The 16,327-nt window shown below is 44.3% G+C and overlaps 2 protein-coding genes across 7 annotated transcripts; both read right to left on the bottom strand.

Annotated features, from left to right (window-relative positions):
- Positions 1–60: 60 nt before the first annotated feature.
- Positions 61–6,552, bottom strand: LOC113125366 (uncharacterized). The gene is made up of 9 exons (XM_026298752.1): positions 6,261–6,552; positions 5,157–5,369; positions 4,031–4,792; positions 3,626–3,686; positions 3,451–3,521; positions 2,187–2,241; positions 1,555–1,749; positions 256–721; positions 61–150 (listed from the first exon to the last, which is right to left on the bottom strand). Exons 1-9 carry the CDS (start codon positions 6,481–6,483, stop codon positions 61–63), a joined length of 2,136 nt encoding a protein of 711 aa, XP_026154537.1. The 5' UTR covers positions 6,484–6,552.
- Positions 6,553–6,686: 134 nt separating this feature from the next.
- LOC113139745 (uncharacterized) lies at positions 6,687–14,964 on the bottom strand. 6 transcript variants are annotated; one of them, XM_026323234.1, is made up of 13 exons: positions 14,613–14,715; positions 13,615–13,672; positions 13,326–13,423; positions 13,127–13,243; positions 12,952–13,045; positions 12,499–12,562; positions 12,188–12,234; positions 11,877–12,061; positions 11,550–11,633; positions 11,155–11,393; positions 10,770–10,874; positions 10,567–10,631; positions 6,687–6,748 (listed from the first exon to the last, which is right to left on the bottom strand). In XM_026323234.1, the coding sequence occupies exons 1-12, from the start codon at positions 14,670–14,672 to the stop codon at positions 10,604–10,606; spliced, it is 1,179 nt and encodes a 392-aa protein (XP_026179019.1). In that variant the 5' UTR covers positions 14,673–14,715; the 3' UTR covers positions 6,687–6,748; positions 10,567–10,603. The 6 variants fall into 6 exon arrangements, with proteins under 6 accessions (XP_026179019.1, XP_026179029.1, XP_026179010.1 ...); XM_026323244.1 differs by lacking the exons at positions 6,687–6,748; positions 14,613–14,715 and adding exons at positions 10,237–10,294; positions 14,894–14,964; XM_026323225.1 differs by lacking the exon at positions 6,687–6,748 and adding an exon at positions 10,237–10,294.
- Between the last annotated feature and the right edge of the window lie 1,363 nt (positions 14,965–16,327).

The raw sequence follows: 16,327 nt of genomic DNA, 5'->3' as shown, positions 1-16,327 counted from the left end.
ATAAGGACAGAAGAGGAAACAAGCAAACGAGGGAAGAGAAGGAGACAAAGCAAAAAGCATTTATAAAGAAGATGTTAGACCAAGGTAACCGAGAAAGGAGTGTTTGGAGGAGGAAGACGAGGAGGAGGGGGAGGATGAAGGGGAGCGTGGCTTCAGAGAGATGAGTGTCGTGATGGGGAGGAGTGGAGACAAATCCCTCCACCCTGCCCGGTCAGAGAGCGAGGGATGAAGAGGAGGAAGAGAGGAGGAGGGTACAGCAGTGTGTGTGCTGGGCGGTGTGTGCAGCCGCTGAACGTGTTTGTTGGAACGCTGATTGTCTCCGTGCACGTACGACCGGTGCGTGTGCACGTCTCCGGGCGAGTCTGCCGCGTTCCCGTTAACATGTGCGCCGTGTTTGACCTTGCAGTGCAGGCGCAGACTGTCCCGCCGCTTGGCGCTGTAGGGGCAAAGGTCACAGGTGAACGGCCGCTCGCCCGTGTGCACGCGAACGTGCTCCACCAGCTTGTTGGCTGTCCTCGTCAGGTGGCCGCACCGGTCGCACCGGTACTGGTTGCCTTGGCGATGACCCTGGAAGTGAACCAGCAGCTCCTGTTGCCCTGGAAACGACCTCTGGCATATGCGGCAGCGATGCTCAGAGGTGCTATTCTCCTGCTGGGTTGCTATGGCAACTGCCGGAGCGCTGCTGGAGACTGCAGTGGCGTCAGGAAGGGTGACGGGGCATCTGGGAGTCAGGAAGGGTTAAAAACACACACAGAATAAGATTTAGCACACACACCGAAAGTGGAGAACACGTTTCTCACACACACGAAGAAAAAAAAAGAAACAGTATTCCAGAGACAACACCTGCCCACAGCCACTGGATCCCTGACCGCCACTGTGCGACCCTGCAAACATCACTCCCAAGGACACAAAGTCATTTTTACGAATAGCTGAAAGTCCTTTTTCCATCTACTGGTCAAACAAGACGTGTCTCAGCCACCCGGGTGATAAATAAGCAAGAACAATATGCACGCAGGCACAGACTGAACTGAAATGTGAGCCACGTGCTACGAGAACAACAGCAACGTCATTTGTGCAGTTTCCTCCAAAGCTGCTGGGTTCCCATATGTTCCTTCCAGTCTGGCTCCATCAGAAGCTTCTAAATGTCCAACCGATATGAAGCGTCCTGGTCTCTCCACTGCCCCCCCTCCTCCATGTTGATGTTTCCCACACTGGATGATGACGACAGGCGACATGTGCAGAGGAGGGAGACGTTAAAACAACCACATGGATTCTGATCTGACCTTTCTGACAGAATCGGACTTAGGACCACATATGTAGGTGGCCCAGATCTAATCTGAGAACATCTGGTTTGGTTTCTGTTCACACTGTGGGAACATCAGCTGTGATGTGAACGAAGCCTGACGTGAAAGAGTAAACATTTCTAATGGAAAACAGTTTGACATGTAGGGAAATTGTGATTGTTCAGTAATCTGAAACAAACACTCATCAGTTTTTACTAGAAATTACATTTAGATTAAAAAAAAAGCGGCGACTCTTAAAAAATGAACCCACCTCATGTCTGCGCTGACCCCTGTGTCCCCCTGTACGTGCGTGTCGGCATGAACCCTCATCTCTGCCTCCTTATTGGTCGAGTGGTCGCACACGCAGCAGTGCAGCGAGAAGGAGCCGTGCTCCCATTGGCGGTGCTCTGTCATGTGACTCTGGAAAAGGGCGCGCCCCTCGGTCTCAAACCCACATACGTGACACCTGGGGGGGTGGTAGGTAAAGTGCATGTTGCCATGGTAACAGATATTTTCTTTTGCCAAACATTTCTTTGAACTTGCTGCACAAGTACGTGTAGTGTGTTTTTATTGATTAGTAAACAAAAAAGTCAAGAGTCAAGTCTGTCGACTGTCTGTCGACAGTTTGTCACATGTCTGTGATTCTTTTCAAAGGTGGACAATGCTGTCGCTGTCAGAAATATCCCATAATCTTCAAATTAGACCATAACCTGAACATTTCCTACTTGGTATTTATGGTTCAAATTATTTTACATGAACACATTGAGATTTGTGGAGACATTATCTCATGTCTCTATGATAAATAAATATTACTACAATAGATAAAATACAATATATAAATACTACAATATGAGGCTGGGGACCTCATTATGTGTCCTCACGAGTATAGAAGCTCAGACGTACCTGTAGAAATAAGGACAAGCTGTGGTTTGATCTCTGCTGGGGCTGGTTTGAGTTTCTGTGAGAAAAAAAAAAAAAGAAAGCAAATATATTTTATTCTGCTAAACGATTCATGAAAGTTTTATTTTTCTGTACACTCCAATATCTAGTAATGACAAGTCCCTCTGGAGGCCATTATTGGTAAACTTCTCTGTGACTGTGAGTTCAGTCACTTAACTTCAGTAGCATCTTTAATATAAACCCAAAGGGCGGTTTGGGGGCAGCATAAATCCTTAACACAGACAAAAACTGTACAAACATTAAAAAGTAATAATAAGAACTGTATGGTCACATTAAAACTCAACAGGCAAAATAAATGCACACGTTCCCTGACAGTCTTTGTTTAATGGCGTCAGTGCATTGGGGATAAAAGTGCTAGTGCTGGTTAAAACTCATCGGGGGAAGCCTGTGGCAGCTACAGAGGCAGAAACCAAATAAACACAGATGATCATATGGAAACAACCGTAAACACTTTTATTCAGTTCAGCTATGTCTCACATGAAAGGCAGAGAAAAATGATCAATTATTAATGCAGTAAAATAAAGTCGAGCGTGTGACTCTGTGATTAGATGTGTCACAATAAACTAGAGCAGATTTTACCATCTGTTGTCATTGAGGATTACAGTACAGTAGCTAGTTAGCTTTTAGCCTCCTGCACATTAGTCACAGTGAACTAAATAGAGTTTAAAACATTTAATCTATGGTTAACCTACAAATGCAATTACGGTGATCACAAGTCTTCTTCTATATTCTTGATGTTATCTAACACAAATTGCTTTTTGTTTATTTTGAGCTTTTTATTTATTTTTCACTGCAGCTGAGACCAGAGACAGAGTCAGACAGTATCACAGACATGCTAACACGCTGCTGGTCCCTCTGCAGCTCAAGTTATCTTGAGCTGAAAAGGCTGGGAGTTCTCACCGTTACCCTGCTGTTCGCTGTAATTTCACTGGGATCACTGAGGCTGTCAGCTCCTTTAATCCTTCCGCTCTGACTGACAGTGTCATTTTCCATTACTGCGCATTACACCGAGATTGGCAAGGCAGCAAATCAATGATACGCATAACACTGACTCAGTGTATGAATAAAAGACACTCCCATGAGACGGTGATCAGCATTCAAAGATCTACGCCTCCTCGAGCAAACAGCAGCTCTCACACGACGTCTCTGAGTATTTATCATGTGTGTCCAAACGCCGGCGGAGGTGTGGCTGCGTACAGTTTATTACCATGTGGAGGTTCCTGGGAGCTTGACAGTGGGGAGGAGCGGAGTGAGTCCACATTCACCTTCACAACAGGGCTAAAGAAAGAGTCACACACGAGGTTACGGTCAAAACACTGCAGGCAGGGGTCAGAGGTCAAAGCGTCAACATGAGATTACTGATTGGTGACGAGTGTTGTTACCTGCTTCTGATGGGCGGAGTCATCCTCTCCATCAGCTGATTGTTGGAGTTACTGACCCTCTCTGCAAACACAGACGAGTTTTATGACAAGAACTAAAACGAACAGGATTCACCTTAACGGCTGCAGCCAAGAGAAATTTAAGCCTTTTTAAACCTAAAGCCCATTTCGAGGAATCAAATTTGAATTTAATTGTGTTTACTTGCACTTTATCAGACTACGATATAAACCCAGTGACAAATCTGTGTTGTCCTCATAAATCCCTTGGAGAACCATTTTCCCTCCGTCTCAGCTGCAGGATATTTTGTGCTGAATCCAAATGACAGTGTCAGTGTGTAGTGGTTGAACTGTGTCAGTGACTGAACCAGGACTGTGTAGAAAGTGTGTGTGTGTGTGTGTGTGTGTTACCTGAGAGCTGATGCAGCAGCGTGGATGCCAGGTTCACTGACATGTCCTGCCACAGCACGGCTCTGAGGCATTGGTCGGCCATCTTGGCTCCAGAGGTGAATTGGTCTTCCATCTTGGCGCCGCAGAAAAGCTGTTCCTCTGTGTTTGCTCTGGAAAAAACCTGGTCCACCAACGGGGCACCAGGCAGGAGCTGGTTCTCGGTCTTGGTCCCAGAGAGAAGCTGTTTCTCCTTTTTGACTCCAGAGGAGAACCTGTCCTCCATCTTGACTGCAGGAAGGAACCTGTTGTTCATCTTCGCTCCGGAGAAAGGTCGCTCTGCAATTTTAGCTTTAAGTAGAAGCTGGTCCTCCATCTTGGCTCCAGAGAGAAGATGGTCCTCCATCTTGGTCCCAGAGATGCCATGATCCTCCATTTTCACTCTGAACTGAAACTTGCTGGCTCCAGAGACGACAGTGTCACCTGACTTAGGGTCAGGCCGGCTGCCTCCTGTTAAAGCATTTTCTTCTATTTTAAGGCCAAGGAGATGCTTCTCTGCCATTTTGGCTCCAGGGTGCACCTGCTCGACCATCTTGTTGCGACTGAGACCCTGGTCTTCTGTTTTAAGGGTGAAGCGATGGCGGTTCGCCATCTGTGGAGTAGATTTGGTCGTCTCTTTTGTGATTGGCCGATCACGTATAAGGTCAACAGCCACCAGTGAGTCGACTTCCATTGGCTCGTCTTCTTCTTTGACCCTCACCCCATGGCAGCTCACCTGCTGACGCTCTGTGATTGGTGGGAAATCTGTCAGCTCCCTCAGATGACACGCTGATAACATCATTTAACATCATTTAACATCATTTATTACGTACAAAGTCCAAAAAAATGTTGGACTGAGAAACTGTGAAGAAGATCAATCATTTTCTAATAATTATGTTTTTCGATTCATCAATTGGAATCGAAATAATAAAAATGAAGATAATAATTTTCCCAAACATTTCCTAAAACATTTCCACAAACTTCTGATGACCAGATTATTTCAGCTCCTCTTGTGTGCAGCTAAACATACTAACTGTTTCCAATGACATTAGTTAAATAAGCTTGTTAATTAGCAAGACGAAGTTATTTTTAGAGCAGCAAACAGCTGTACCTGCCAGTTTCCTCAGCAGGTCTGAAGCCAGTGTGTCCATGGCGGCGTTGCCCTCAGGTGTGTGCGTGAGGGACGGCGGCTCGGGACTCGCCCCAGGGCCGTCCGGCGACAGAGCGAGGCCAGGCTCGTCCTGCTGCCCCCCGTGCACCTCACGCCGCTGAGGCTCCGCCTCCGCTCGGCTCCCAGGATGCACCTGGACCTTCTGTGTGGCCTCTGAAGACACAGGAAAGAAGGAATGAAGCTGTGTGAGTGTGGTTTGATTTGCGTAAAATGATCCTTAAAGCTGGACAACTGCACTCAACTCGCCATGAGATGACAGGTTTGTACGATACATGTGGGGATGGATTACTGAACAAACTTAACTAGTGCACCCAAGAGTTTGGGCCACAGCCTCTGGTTGAAGTGAATGTTAGTGCTTCTCATTGAAAAATCAAACCACAAAGACACACAAAACTGCCAAAGATGTGCAGAACGATAACAAATAAAAGCAGAAGGGCCATAAACAGACACCTAACAACCACACTGAGCCACAAAAATACTGCAGGTGTACAAGAAGGTGCAGAAAAACCAAACAAAAAGCAAATGACCATAAATTGATGCAAAAGAACCACAAATATACACAAAGATACAAAGGTACAGGTACAAAGAGACACAAAATGACTGCGAGCAGAGTAAAATGGCCACTGCTGTGTTGGGTATGTTTCGGCAAGGGGCACCATTAAAGGTGAGTTGTGGCAACTTACATCTGTGCACAGGGGCCAATTGTCTCTGATCTGACTATGCCTTCATTGTCAAAAGTATATGAATACTTATATGTCATTGAAGAGCATTTTAAAGCAGAAACAGAGAAACAATGGAAAAATATTCTGAGAGCAGAATGAGAGCCCTTCCTGCTCTTCTTCATCATTTATCACTTTAAACTAATCACCTTTGGATATTTGACTGTGGCCCAATAAAACAAGACATTTAACGATGTCGAGTTTGGCTTGGAGAAATTTCATCAACTGAGCGATTCATCGATTTATCAAAAAAAAAAACAAAACAAAACAATCTGATTAATCGATATGACAGGAAGTCGTGTGTGTGTGTGTGTGTGTGTGTTACCTGACAGCCTGATGAGGAGGTCAGACGCCATCTTGATGCTGACATCAGGGCTGAACAGAGAAGTGGCTGCTGGGAAGGGACTTGAACCTGTGGCGTGCGCGTCGGACACACTCAGTGAGCGAGCATCATCGGCGGTGTGTGTCGCTGAGTGTGTGTTTGCAGGGAGTGTGTGTCGTTTGGCTGCATCAGAGGGAGGCTGCAACACACTCGACCCACGCTTCATCTTCCAGAGTGTGTTTGTAAAAAGAGAGGGAGTCAAAACTCAGAAGAGAGGAGGGCAAGAGAAAAGGAAGAGGAGGAAGAAGAGGAGGAAGGCAGCGTTGCTAAAATAAGACAAGTGTATTTTTCAACATATGGAAGTGAGGGGAGCATGATAGAGAAAAGGGGAGATCGAGGTAAGGGAGAAACTGGAGAGAGAGAGAGAGCGAGAGAGAGAGAGAGAGGGAGGATTTGCTGTTCAGGCTGAGCTGTTGCTGGTTCTCATTGACCTGAAAGAGAGAGAAAAAGATGGATGTTGGGAGAGGAGGTGAAAGAAGATGGAGAGAGAGAGGAGGAGAGAGGAGAGTGAGGATGAGCGAGGACGAAGGGCAGGACAGACGAGGACGGAGATGGAGGCAGGGAGGAATAAAGGGAGCGAGGGATGGAGAGGAGGAGAAGAAAAGGGAACATGAACAAACTGAATCTGTGAATGAATAAATTATTGAATAGATAAGACCCAATAATAACGGGATTAATCACTCCCGTTATTGCCATGGTAACGGACCCTGCTGTGTCATCTCCTGCCCTGACCTTCCCGCTGAGAAACAATCATCAATTATGTTCAATAATCATCAATAACCACTTTCACCTGCCACCGGCTGTTAGTCCTAATTACTTCTTGCCCTTGCAGTGAAAATTATAATACTCAGCACAGCAAATGATAAAAAATCCTCTTGAGGTATTACATAACAAATCACAGCCCCCTGCTAGGTAAAAAAAAAAAGACACAAATAAAGATTTATTGGCATTTAACGTCCAACAGAGGTTCACCTGCTACTGCATTATCAAATAGACCTAAAAACCCATTTAAAACCATTTCAGCATGTTGGGCTTACACAAAGATTGTGGCCTCACTTTAGCCTTTAAAATGTTGTAACTGGACATAGAGCATTAGAGCTAAGTCGATTAATCGATAAGATGGACGTCAGAGCATTAATTGGCTTTGATATTTGAATAACTTCTTAAATCTTCCAGCAAAATCATCAAACACATGTGAAGCTGCTGCTTCTCTTTGTCCCATGTGGCAGTAAAGTGAATATCTTTGGAGTCTGCACTTTTGATCAGGCAAGACAAACGAAGAAATGACTGCTCTGTGGATAATTATTACAGATACATGTTTTGCTATTTTCTGGCATTTTATCGACCAAACAATTAGGCTAATCAATACGCTAATCTGCGGATTAATTAGTAATGATTAGTTTGAGCCTTAATGGATTTAACTAATAAAATAAACACTAAAAATTAAAATTAAAATTTAAAATCATATGCAAAACAAAGTCAAATTCAGAAAGCACATGAAAAAAAGTTAAAACCTTCACAGACCTCGTTTAAAAATATTTTAACTTTAGAAATAAATTTAATTAAAACTAAAAATTAAAAATGAATTAAACAAATTTGGAAAAACGGAACAAGAAAATGAAATTAAACTGAATAAAATAAAAAGCTATTCTTCATCGCCTCGGTTCACTCGTCGACCCCGTTTTCCTTCAGCCTCCTGTCTCCGTCTCTAGGCGACGCGGTCCGGGCTCCCGCCGCCGCATCCGGCAGGGGAGCGAAAATTACCGGGCACCAGATTTCTCCATAACCCCCTCCCTCCCCGGTGTCGGTCGGTCGGTGTCAAAACCCCCGGAGCCCCGCCGTTAGCTAGTGCCCCCCCCACCGCCGCCGCCGCCGCCGCAACATGGCTGAACAGACTCCCCGACACACCGAGTCACAAAGTCACTGCCCGGTGCGGGATGGCGGCGGGCAGTCAGTCCACACCAACCGCCGATTCGGACATTTTTAAGGGATTTTTAATTTATTTTTTGTTACCGGGAACGGGGGCAGGTGTCAACAGCTCAGCCGTTACCCCCCCGCCCCCCCAAACCTCCTCCTCCCCCCCGCAGTCCCCATCCCTCGCTCTCCCGCAACATGGCTGATCGGTAACCCGACCTCTCAGGACCTCAGAAGTCATTTTTCCGGGTCAGTTAGCGTCGAGAACCGGCCTCCGTTACCGCCGAGCCGCTACAGGCGGGACGGACAGTTCTCTCCCGGCTCATCTTTGCTCCGTGACTTACCGGTACCGGGAGGGCAGGTGGCGGCGGTGGCAGTGGCGGTGCTGGTGGTGCAGTCCGGGGCACAGCCTATATATAGACTATGGATTTCATCCATAATAAATTTCCTCCTTTTTCTCCTTCTTTTCTGACATTTGCCCCACAGTTCCTCCTCGTTCACGGTGGAAAAGTGAAATGATAAACGGGGAGGAGATGATCCGTTCCTTCCCCGATAACGGGTCGGTCACCGAGCAGGGCAGATGGAGGTTTCCGCCTCCTCTCTCTCTCTCTCTCTCTCTCTGTGTGTGTGTGTGTGTGAGGGGAGAGATGCAGTGTGTCTCTGTCCACGCGCCGGATCATAGCACAAGGGCAGGACCCGGGTGAACCCGTGGGCACGCGCCCATACCCGCGCCCCAACCCTCACGCGAGGCGTTAACATGGCAACCAACGGTCCGTTTAAATTTGAACAGGGATGGATTCACTTTGGTACTTTACACATGTAGTCAGCAACCAGCAGGAACCAATAGAAAGAAACCTCCGGACCGTGTTCTGGTATATATACCTACATATATATTTATAGAAATATATGTATATTTACATAGATATGTAGTAGTACCTGCAACATGGCCTGTTTTATTCTCCTAGACGGGCCCGTGGGGTATCTGGGTATCTGTTGTTGGGCAGCTGTACAGAGTCAATTGGCCTTTTTATAGCCTACTCCCTGTTTAAGGTGGGATTTTGAAGACATTTGGGTGCTTCAGTGCTCTATGAAAGGGGGTCAGTGCGGACCCTCCTGTCTGTCATGATGAAGGGCATCCCAAAAGCTCTTATTTCGGTCTTAAGGGCCAGGGAGGCTTCCTGGAGGAGCATCCTTTGCCAAAGTCTATTACAGATTGACACCCCGTCTTTTTGAGAAATCAGTTTCTGATCACTTCACATTATGTATCGGGAGGAAAGGATGTCTCATGTCAGTTAAAACGAGTCCTCTGTCCTTCTAGTTTCTTCTTGCATCTGATGCAAGTGTGGGAAATGGGGATGCAATTAGTGGAACTGTGATTCAACAGTGGTGCTGCAAATCGGTCATCCAGCCTATTTTTTCCGGTGGCCACTCTCAGTACTGCAACAAAAAAAAAAAAATCCCCAATAGCCAAAAATCTTTTTTCCACAATGATAAGAGAGACACGGATGGTGGGACACCTCAAACCTGCGAATCTACTGATACTAATAAAATATTGATTGTACTAGCATTAAAAAAATAGAGGTACCAGTACAAATCACTGTAAACTGTAGTAATAGTAAATAAAAGTATGGTAGCATAGTAATTGTAGTAGTACAATAGCAAACAGTAAAAAGTATTTGTAGATGCAGTAGTAGAAAATACTAAAAGTAATCTGAGACTAATTGTAGTAATTATGATAGATGCAGCAGTAGGAGTGGTAGTGATAGTTCTATTAGGGATCACAGTAATATCTGTAGTAAAAGGTGGAATACTGCAGTAGTATTTTACTGCTGTGACCATGTTGAGTCTGATCAATTGTGTTGGATTAACTGTGTATTTGACAGGGTGCTGTGTCCCACTTCAGCCTGCAGGGGGGGACAGAGACAGCCGACTGACTGCTGTCCTGACCTGAGATGTTTGTTTATGTCCCTCCAAGATGTCAACAAAAACACATAAACAAAAGGTCTGGGTTGTATTTGCTTTTATTGTTTGTCTCTTTTCGCTGACAGAAAGAAAGCGCCCACCTACGGACGAGAGGATTCACTATTAACATTTTGTTTATTGTGAAATCTAGCAAACAGAACAGTACAGTACTCTAGTGGAAGAAGAAACTGGAAGGACTGCTCTTAAATGTAAACAGATCAAAGTCGTATAGGCCGTGAGTCAGTGAGAGCTTCGCTGCAACTGACAAATGAATTTCCACTGTATTTACGTACAAAAAATAAGATCTAAAGAAGTCAACTGTGCATCAGCTCAGCAGCTGAGCTGTAAAAATAAACCCAACTAAATGACTCACCTCCTCCAGCAGTCCCACCTGGGCTTCCCCCACTTCATCATCCATCACCCTCAGTATTACAGGTTCTGCAGCAGGAGCATAAACGTCAGAAAGAATAAGGCCGGTGATCTTCTGTGTAAGTTTTATTTTCTGAATCAACTACCGGTTTGGATTTGTGTAAAATAACAAAAGCCATTTAAACACAGTGACTGATGTGTTCTTACACGGCCTTGAAGAAACTCTTCTGGTTCATCATGTGCTCTCTGAAGATGCTGATGGCTTTAAACACGTTCACCTGGTCCTGCTGTTCCTTTATCACCTTTTGGTACCTGCCTCACACACACACACACACACACACACACACACACACACACACACACACACACACACACACACACACACACACAGGTAAAAACAAATCAGATAAACATCTTGCCCGTCTTTTCCTGATGACATATTTCTTTTTGTTTGTATATTTGTCATCCATTTGGAAAACATGTGACTGCTGAAATGAAACACTGCACCACCATAAAGTGGAGTCGCTGAGGCAGCAGACGCCTTCACGTATCAATGCAACTGCCCTGCTGTGTCATTATAGTGAACCTGTACCTGAGGGTCCAGGTGACCTCATATTTCCATTCCTGGTAGAGGGTGTTAGCCACAGACTTAGACACCAGCTGGGGATTGGGTCCTGGCTTTGGGAGGGGCAGTTTCTCAAGCAGGTAGCTATAGAGAGAGGCCCGAGCCGACAGAGCCACCAGCCAGTAGATCGGTTCCTCTAAAACCACCAAGTGGAAAGACTGCAGGCTGTAGAGGAGCCACTGTGGGAGCGGGGACACCACAAGGCTCTGGACAAGGACACAGTAAAGATTTGTACAACAATTACACTGAATTATTTATGGTAAAAGGAAAATCAGCATCATCAGCATCACAACCAGTGTTTGAAGGTGGAACAGTTCCTGCTTTGCACACTTGTTACTGGGAGTCCAGAAGGTGTGTCTCACCTTGTTTCTGTGCCTGTAGTGTTTGAGCGTGTGCAGCAGCAGTGATCTCGTATTGTCTGCTTCCTGCAGGCCACTGATCAGAGCCTGTGGGAACAACGCACAGAGCAAACATCACGCTGCTCCGACCAAATCTTTGTGTCATTATACAAAAGCAAAAACTGATGGTTCAGTTTGTTCATCTAATGAAAAACTAATAAAATATTTTACTAAAATCTCTTTAAACAACATCCTCTTACTAGAGGCCACTCGTGGAACCTCCTGAAAATGTGCTCGTTAGTGTCAAAAAGAGAATCAAACTCAGACAAAATCCACATGATGACCTCTGACCTCCAGTGTGCTGCTGATTCTGTGCAGGTAGAGCGCCTCCTGCTGGACGAAGCTGGTGTAGCAACTCTTTGTCAGATGACCAGACCTAAGCTGTCTGAGGAAGGGGGACCAGTGGAGAATCCCCTCTGTCAACATGTCAGTGTGACCCCACATGACACTGAACAAATTCACACCACGGAGAACACCTGCAGAGGCCGAGAGCGAAGCAGGAAATGCATCATCTCAGCTGACGACACAGATCTAGACATGACGATGTCAAATTTGGTGCAGATGTTCCTGTTCTGGGTGAATTATGATCAGTAAACTCTCACCTGGTGCAGCTGGTTTTCTGCTTCTGGTGAAGACGGTGGAACCGGAGCTGGAGATAAGCAGACAGGATTAAAAATAAACACTTTAACGTTTGGGTAAATACCTAATCTGGCAGTTGCTCAAGCACATGATAACAAGCAGGTGATACTAGTTACGGTTGGGCACTATCTCAAAGTTCATACATGGGCGATCGTCACATCAGGATTTTACATTTTATCTTCACTTATTTGCATTGACGACCAGGAAACTGGGAAGAGTCAGCACCAGCAGGTTTAAGTCATGCCCACTGATGCGACGCTGGTTTTGGACTCACTGGGCTCTGGAGCAGCAGATGTAGAATCTTAACTCTTCACAGGAGGCTCTGTGCAGCTCTCCACCTGAACACACACAGCCATATCTTTTATTTCCTGGCTCTGTTTTCTCACCTTTTTAAACAAAAGTATATGTTTCTCATTTTGATATAAAGTTTTAATCTGGGATTGAATCATAATTTCACCTCCAGAGTCATTTCTCCTTATTACAGGTTTTCAGTTTTCAGATTTCAGCCTTATTCTAGAACTCAGATTAACATGTGATCTGTATCTGGGTTAGGACATTTGTTTTATGCTAATTTATTAGTTTTACTTCTTTATGTTTATTCTATATTTGTCATTATCACTGAACAAATGTATCTGTGCTTTGCACTTCAGTGCTGACCTGTAGGAAAGTATAAATAAAGTGGTAATAAAATATTTATTTGACTAATTAGCCATTAAATTGCTTTTACTTTTGGGGTCCATTTCTATGCAAGCCCTGCCCACCATGCTCTTCTCCTGCATCTGATTGGTACGGTCTCTGATCCTGAGAGCAAAACTGTCATTCTTGAGAGGGAAAGACAGAAAGAGGAGACCGTTAGAATCATGTCCTTGTAAATACAGAAGCACAGGTGAGCTTCACCTCACCTGTTGTGGCAGGTATCCACCCAGCCAGACCGGACTGTTTGTGAGCTGACGGATGAACTGCAACTCCTCAGGTGAGTGAAGTGACACAAAATCACCACCTGTCTGAGAGCACAAAGACTAACACACACACACACACACATATTATTGAACCATAATATAACACCTGGATTTTATGCATTATAAATAATTTTCAGTGTACATGAGCGGTGCTCCAGGAGCTCCACACAGGGTAGAAAGCGAAGCATCTGTGCCCGAACAGGAGCCACTGAGGTGGGCATGGTGAGTCTTGTTCCACCCCTACGGACACATCATTCAGGTAGAGGTATTAAAACACATACCTGATTTTAATGACAAACCTTACTAGAGCCTCTGCATTTCAATGAAAGACATTTGATTAAAGAAAGAATAAACATGATCCATCCCTGCTGCTCCATGACTTTCCACTGAGGAATATGATCAGGTGAAACTGAACCATCTGTTCTTCTCACCTGAGGCGGCGAGCGTCCAAGTCACGAGGAGAGAAAACAACACACACTTCATCGTTACCTGTAACACACACACAAAGTAATTGATTATACCGCACACTCCATTTATGCAAATACTGATAATACTATAAATATAAACGTGGGTACTGCTTCAGTAATTTGGCAGCTACAGTTTCTTCTATTTATTTAACAAATACAAAATTACAAAAATAAACAAACTTTTAGATGCAAACAGACAGACTTAAAACAAGATGCATTTCAACACCTTAAATTACCCAAGAGCATTAGAAATTCTAGCATATCACCAAGGCCAAGAGCAGCAAGAACCCGAGCACCAGCAGTAAGCTGCTCACTGAAGAGTCAAACCACTTTCAAAGCTTTAAAGTGACAAAGGCAGAGACGGAGCTCACCACACTACCAGCCACCTGGCACTCACGGTGAGCACACAGGCTGTCAGAAGAGGGTTGGTATACTCAGAGACTGCAGACGAGTCGGCCAAAAAAAACAACTTTAACCTCCTGTTCCTAAATGCTTTAAAGATACCAACATTGTGTCTGTCCTGAAGAAAACATCCAGTAGCCTAAATGACTACAGACCTGTGTCACCTAAGAGCTTGACAAGCTCGTCCCAAAGCACATACAGTCATCCCTTCCACCCTACCAACACAAATTTGCTAAGCAAACAGATAATTAGACGAACATCCTGGTTCATATGCTACAATGATTGTTGATTTCAGTTCTCCATTCAGAACCGTCATCCCCAGCACAATGGCATCCACACTGAGCGACCTTACTAGTGTGCCAGCCCATGTATATGCAAATGGTTTAAAGACTTTTAACAGTCAAGCATTCGGTTCCTGCCGCTCAGCACTGGAGTCCTCTGCTCTACACTCTGTGCACCAGTGACACAACACAAACACAAATCAGGCCATCAGGTTTGCAGCAAAACAAGTGTAGTTTGACAAACAGGAAACAGTCACAAGTCTGCCTACACAAACTGACCTCAAGCTGATACTCAACCCCTCCAAGAGACTGTGTTTTTAAACTTCGGGGCAAACACATCCCTCAGGATCTTACATGGACTGACACCCACATTGTGACAAACAAAGCAGCGGCTTTCTACTACTACTTTCTAAGGACGACGAGGAACAGGAACTTGCCGCAGCTGCTGTGGAAATTATTCTCTATCATGCCACCCAGGTGTAATTTACAAGCTTTACTGTGGCAAAACAAAGAAGCACTAGAGTGAGTTATTAAATCTACACAAACTATCCTGCACATACAGTTACTCTCTCACAGACACACAGACCAGACGCCTGCAGGGTATCGATGCTCATCCCATCGATAGCGTCTTCTAAGACTCACACCTCCACCACCTTGATTAGTTTTCCCCAAGTGCAACAAGAGACCTACAGTAAACCTGTTGACTGGACGTCTGCAATGTAATGACTGTGCAATATCCTCAGTTTTTATTTTATTTTTTTATGTGTGAAGTTGCTGTCTGTCTGTTTATTGCATTTTTATTTTTATCATTTATTTGTTTCTTTGCTGTGTCACTGGCAGCAGTATCACTGTGATTTGTTGGACGCTTGTACAATGACAATATAATATTCTGTTCTATTCTGGACCGATAAGTTTCTGCATGAACCTTAAAAAAAACAACTTTATTTCTAAATGTAATACCCGTACATATGAAAGTGTCTGTAGATAATGTTTAACTCCATGTCCACCTGTAACTGCACACCTGTCGGAAACCTGAAATCCAATAAAATCACAAAAAACTATAAATTCGACATAGAAATGATCAATTTTATTTTAGTTTTGATGTTTTAATTCACTTTATATACAGTTTACATCCTAAAATGTCAAATGAATAATAACTAAACTAAAGCGGATCTAATTAAATGTACACTTGAAGGAAAAGCCTACCTGTCTGCTGTGTTTGCACTGGTTGCCAACCTGAACTTTGTACTGCAGGAATACTGCAGTAGTTTATCCTTGTTAAAAAAAAACAATAAAAATGTTATAGTTGGCAACACAGAGAGGAGGAGGAGGAGGAGGAGAAGACAAACTGTGTGAATAACAGACGTGAATCAGAACGTTTGGACCAACTCTGGCAAAGAAACTGTGATGGAACAAAAACCACAATACTGGACCGTTCCACTGAGGTATTTTTCAATGTTACTGCAGTAAAGGACCCAAGTACTTCTTCCAGCACTGCAAATTTCACAGGACATTAGGAAAACCTCAGATTGTCACTTTAAAATATAAAGACATACATTTTGTATTTATATTATTTACATCACTATTAAATTGGGGGGTAAAATGATGTAGTGGCTGCAGACGGGAATAAAAGGGATAAAGAGGGACTGAGGTGGGGGGAGGAAGAACAAATAGAAAAATTTGGGAGATCCTGGAGGGAGGCAGCTACAGCTGGTGTACATCCTGGTAGTGTACATGTAGTGGGGTCCTAATCCCATAGAAATAACCCCACTAGAAAAGAGTGACTCTCCTTCTGCAGTGTGACGTGCAAACAGGTATGAGAGACTTCACTGAAAATAGTTTGTGCTTGTTGTTCTACCTGTCAGAAGAAATCAGAAATAATCAGATTGTATAAATAAGGCCAAGAACTACCACATCAATATGACTCATATTGTACTCATAAAAAAATAGAAGTAGAAATATGTGTCAATAAAAGAAAAAAGGGAACTATGATG

The sequence above is a fragment of the Mastacembelus armatus genome, chromosome 18 (assembly GCF_900324485.2).
Source record: "Mastacembelus armatus chromosome 18, fMasArm1.2, whole genome shotgun sequence".
NCBI classification, from domain to species: domain Eukaryota; kingdom Metazoa; phylum Chordata; class Actinopteri; order Synbranchiformes; family Mastacembelidae; genus Mastacembelus; species Mastacembelus armatus.
This window is presented reverse-complemented; position numbering and strand designations above follow the sequence as displayed.

What these genes read in the sequence shown, in the direction of transcription:
- LOC113125366 (XM_026298752.1), bottom strand. Translation starts at nt 6,483, where the DNA reads ATGAAGCGTGGGTCGAGTGTGTTGCAGCCTCCCTCTGATGCAGCCAAA. An exon ending in CCTCCTCATCAGGCTGTCAG is followed by an intron (nt 5,370 to 6,260) that starts GTAACACACACA and finishes CTGTGTCTTCAG; the next exon opens with AGGCCACACAGAAGGTCCAG. An exon ending in GCTTGTCCTTATTTCTACAG is followed by an intron (nt 1,750 to 2,186) that starts GTACGTCTGAGC and finishes CCACCCCCCCAG; the next exon opens with GTGTCACGTATGTGGGTTTG.
- LOC113139745 (XM_026323234.1), bottom strand. Translation starts at nt 14,672, where the DNA reads ATGTGTTTGCCCCGAAGTTTAAAAACACAGTCTCTTGGAGGGGTTGAG. An exon ending in GGGTTGAGTATCAGCTTGAG is followed by an intron (nt 13,673 to 14,612) that starts GTCAGTTTGTGT and finishes TGTGTGTTACAG; the next exon opens with GTAACGATGAAGTGTGTGTT. An exon ending in GTGGATACCTGCCACAACAG is followed by an intron (nt 13,046 to 13,126) that starts GTGAGGTGAAGC and finishes TTCCCTCTCAAG; the next exon opens with AATGACAGTTTTGCTCTCAG.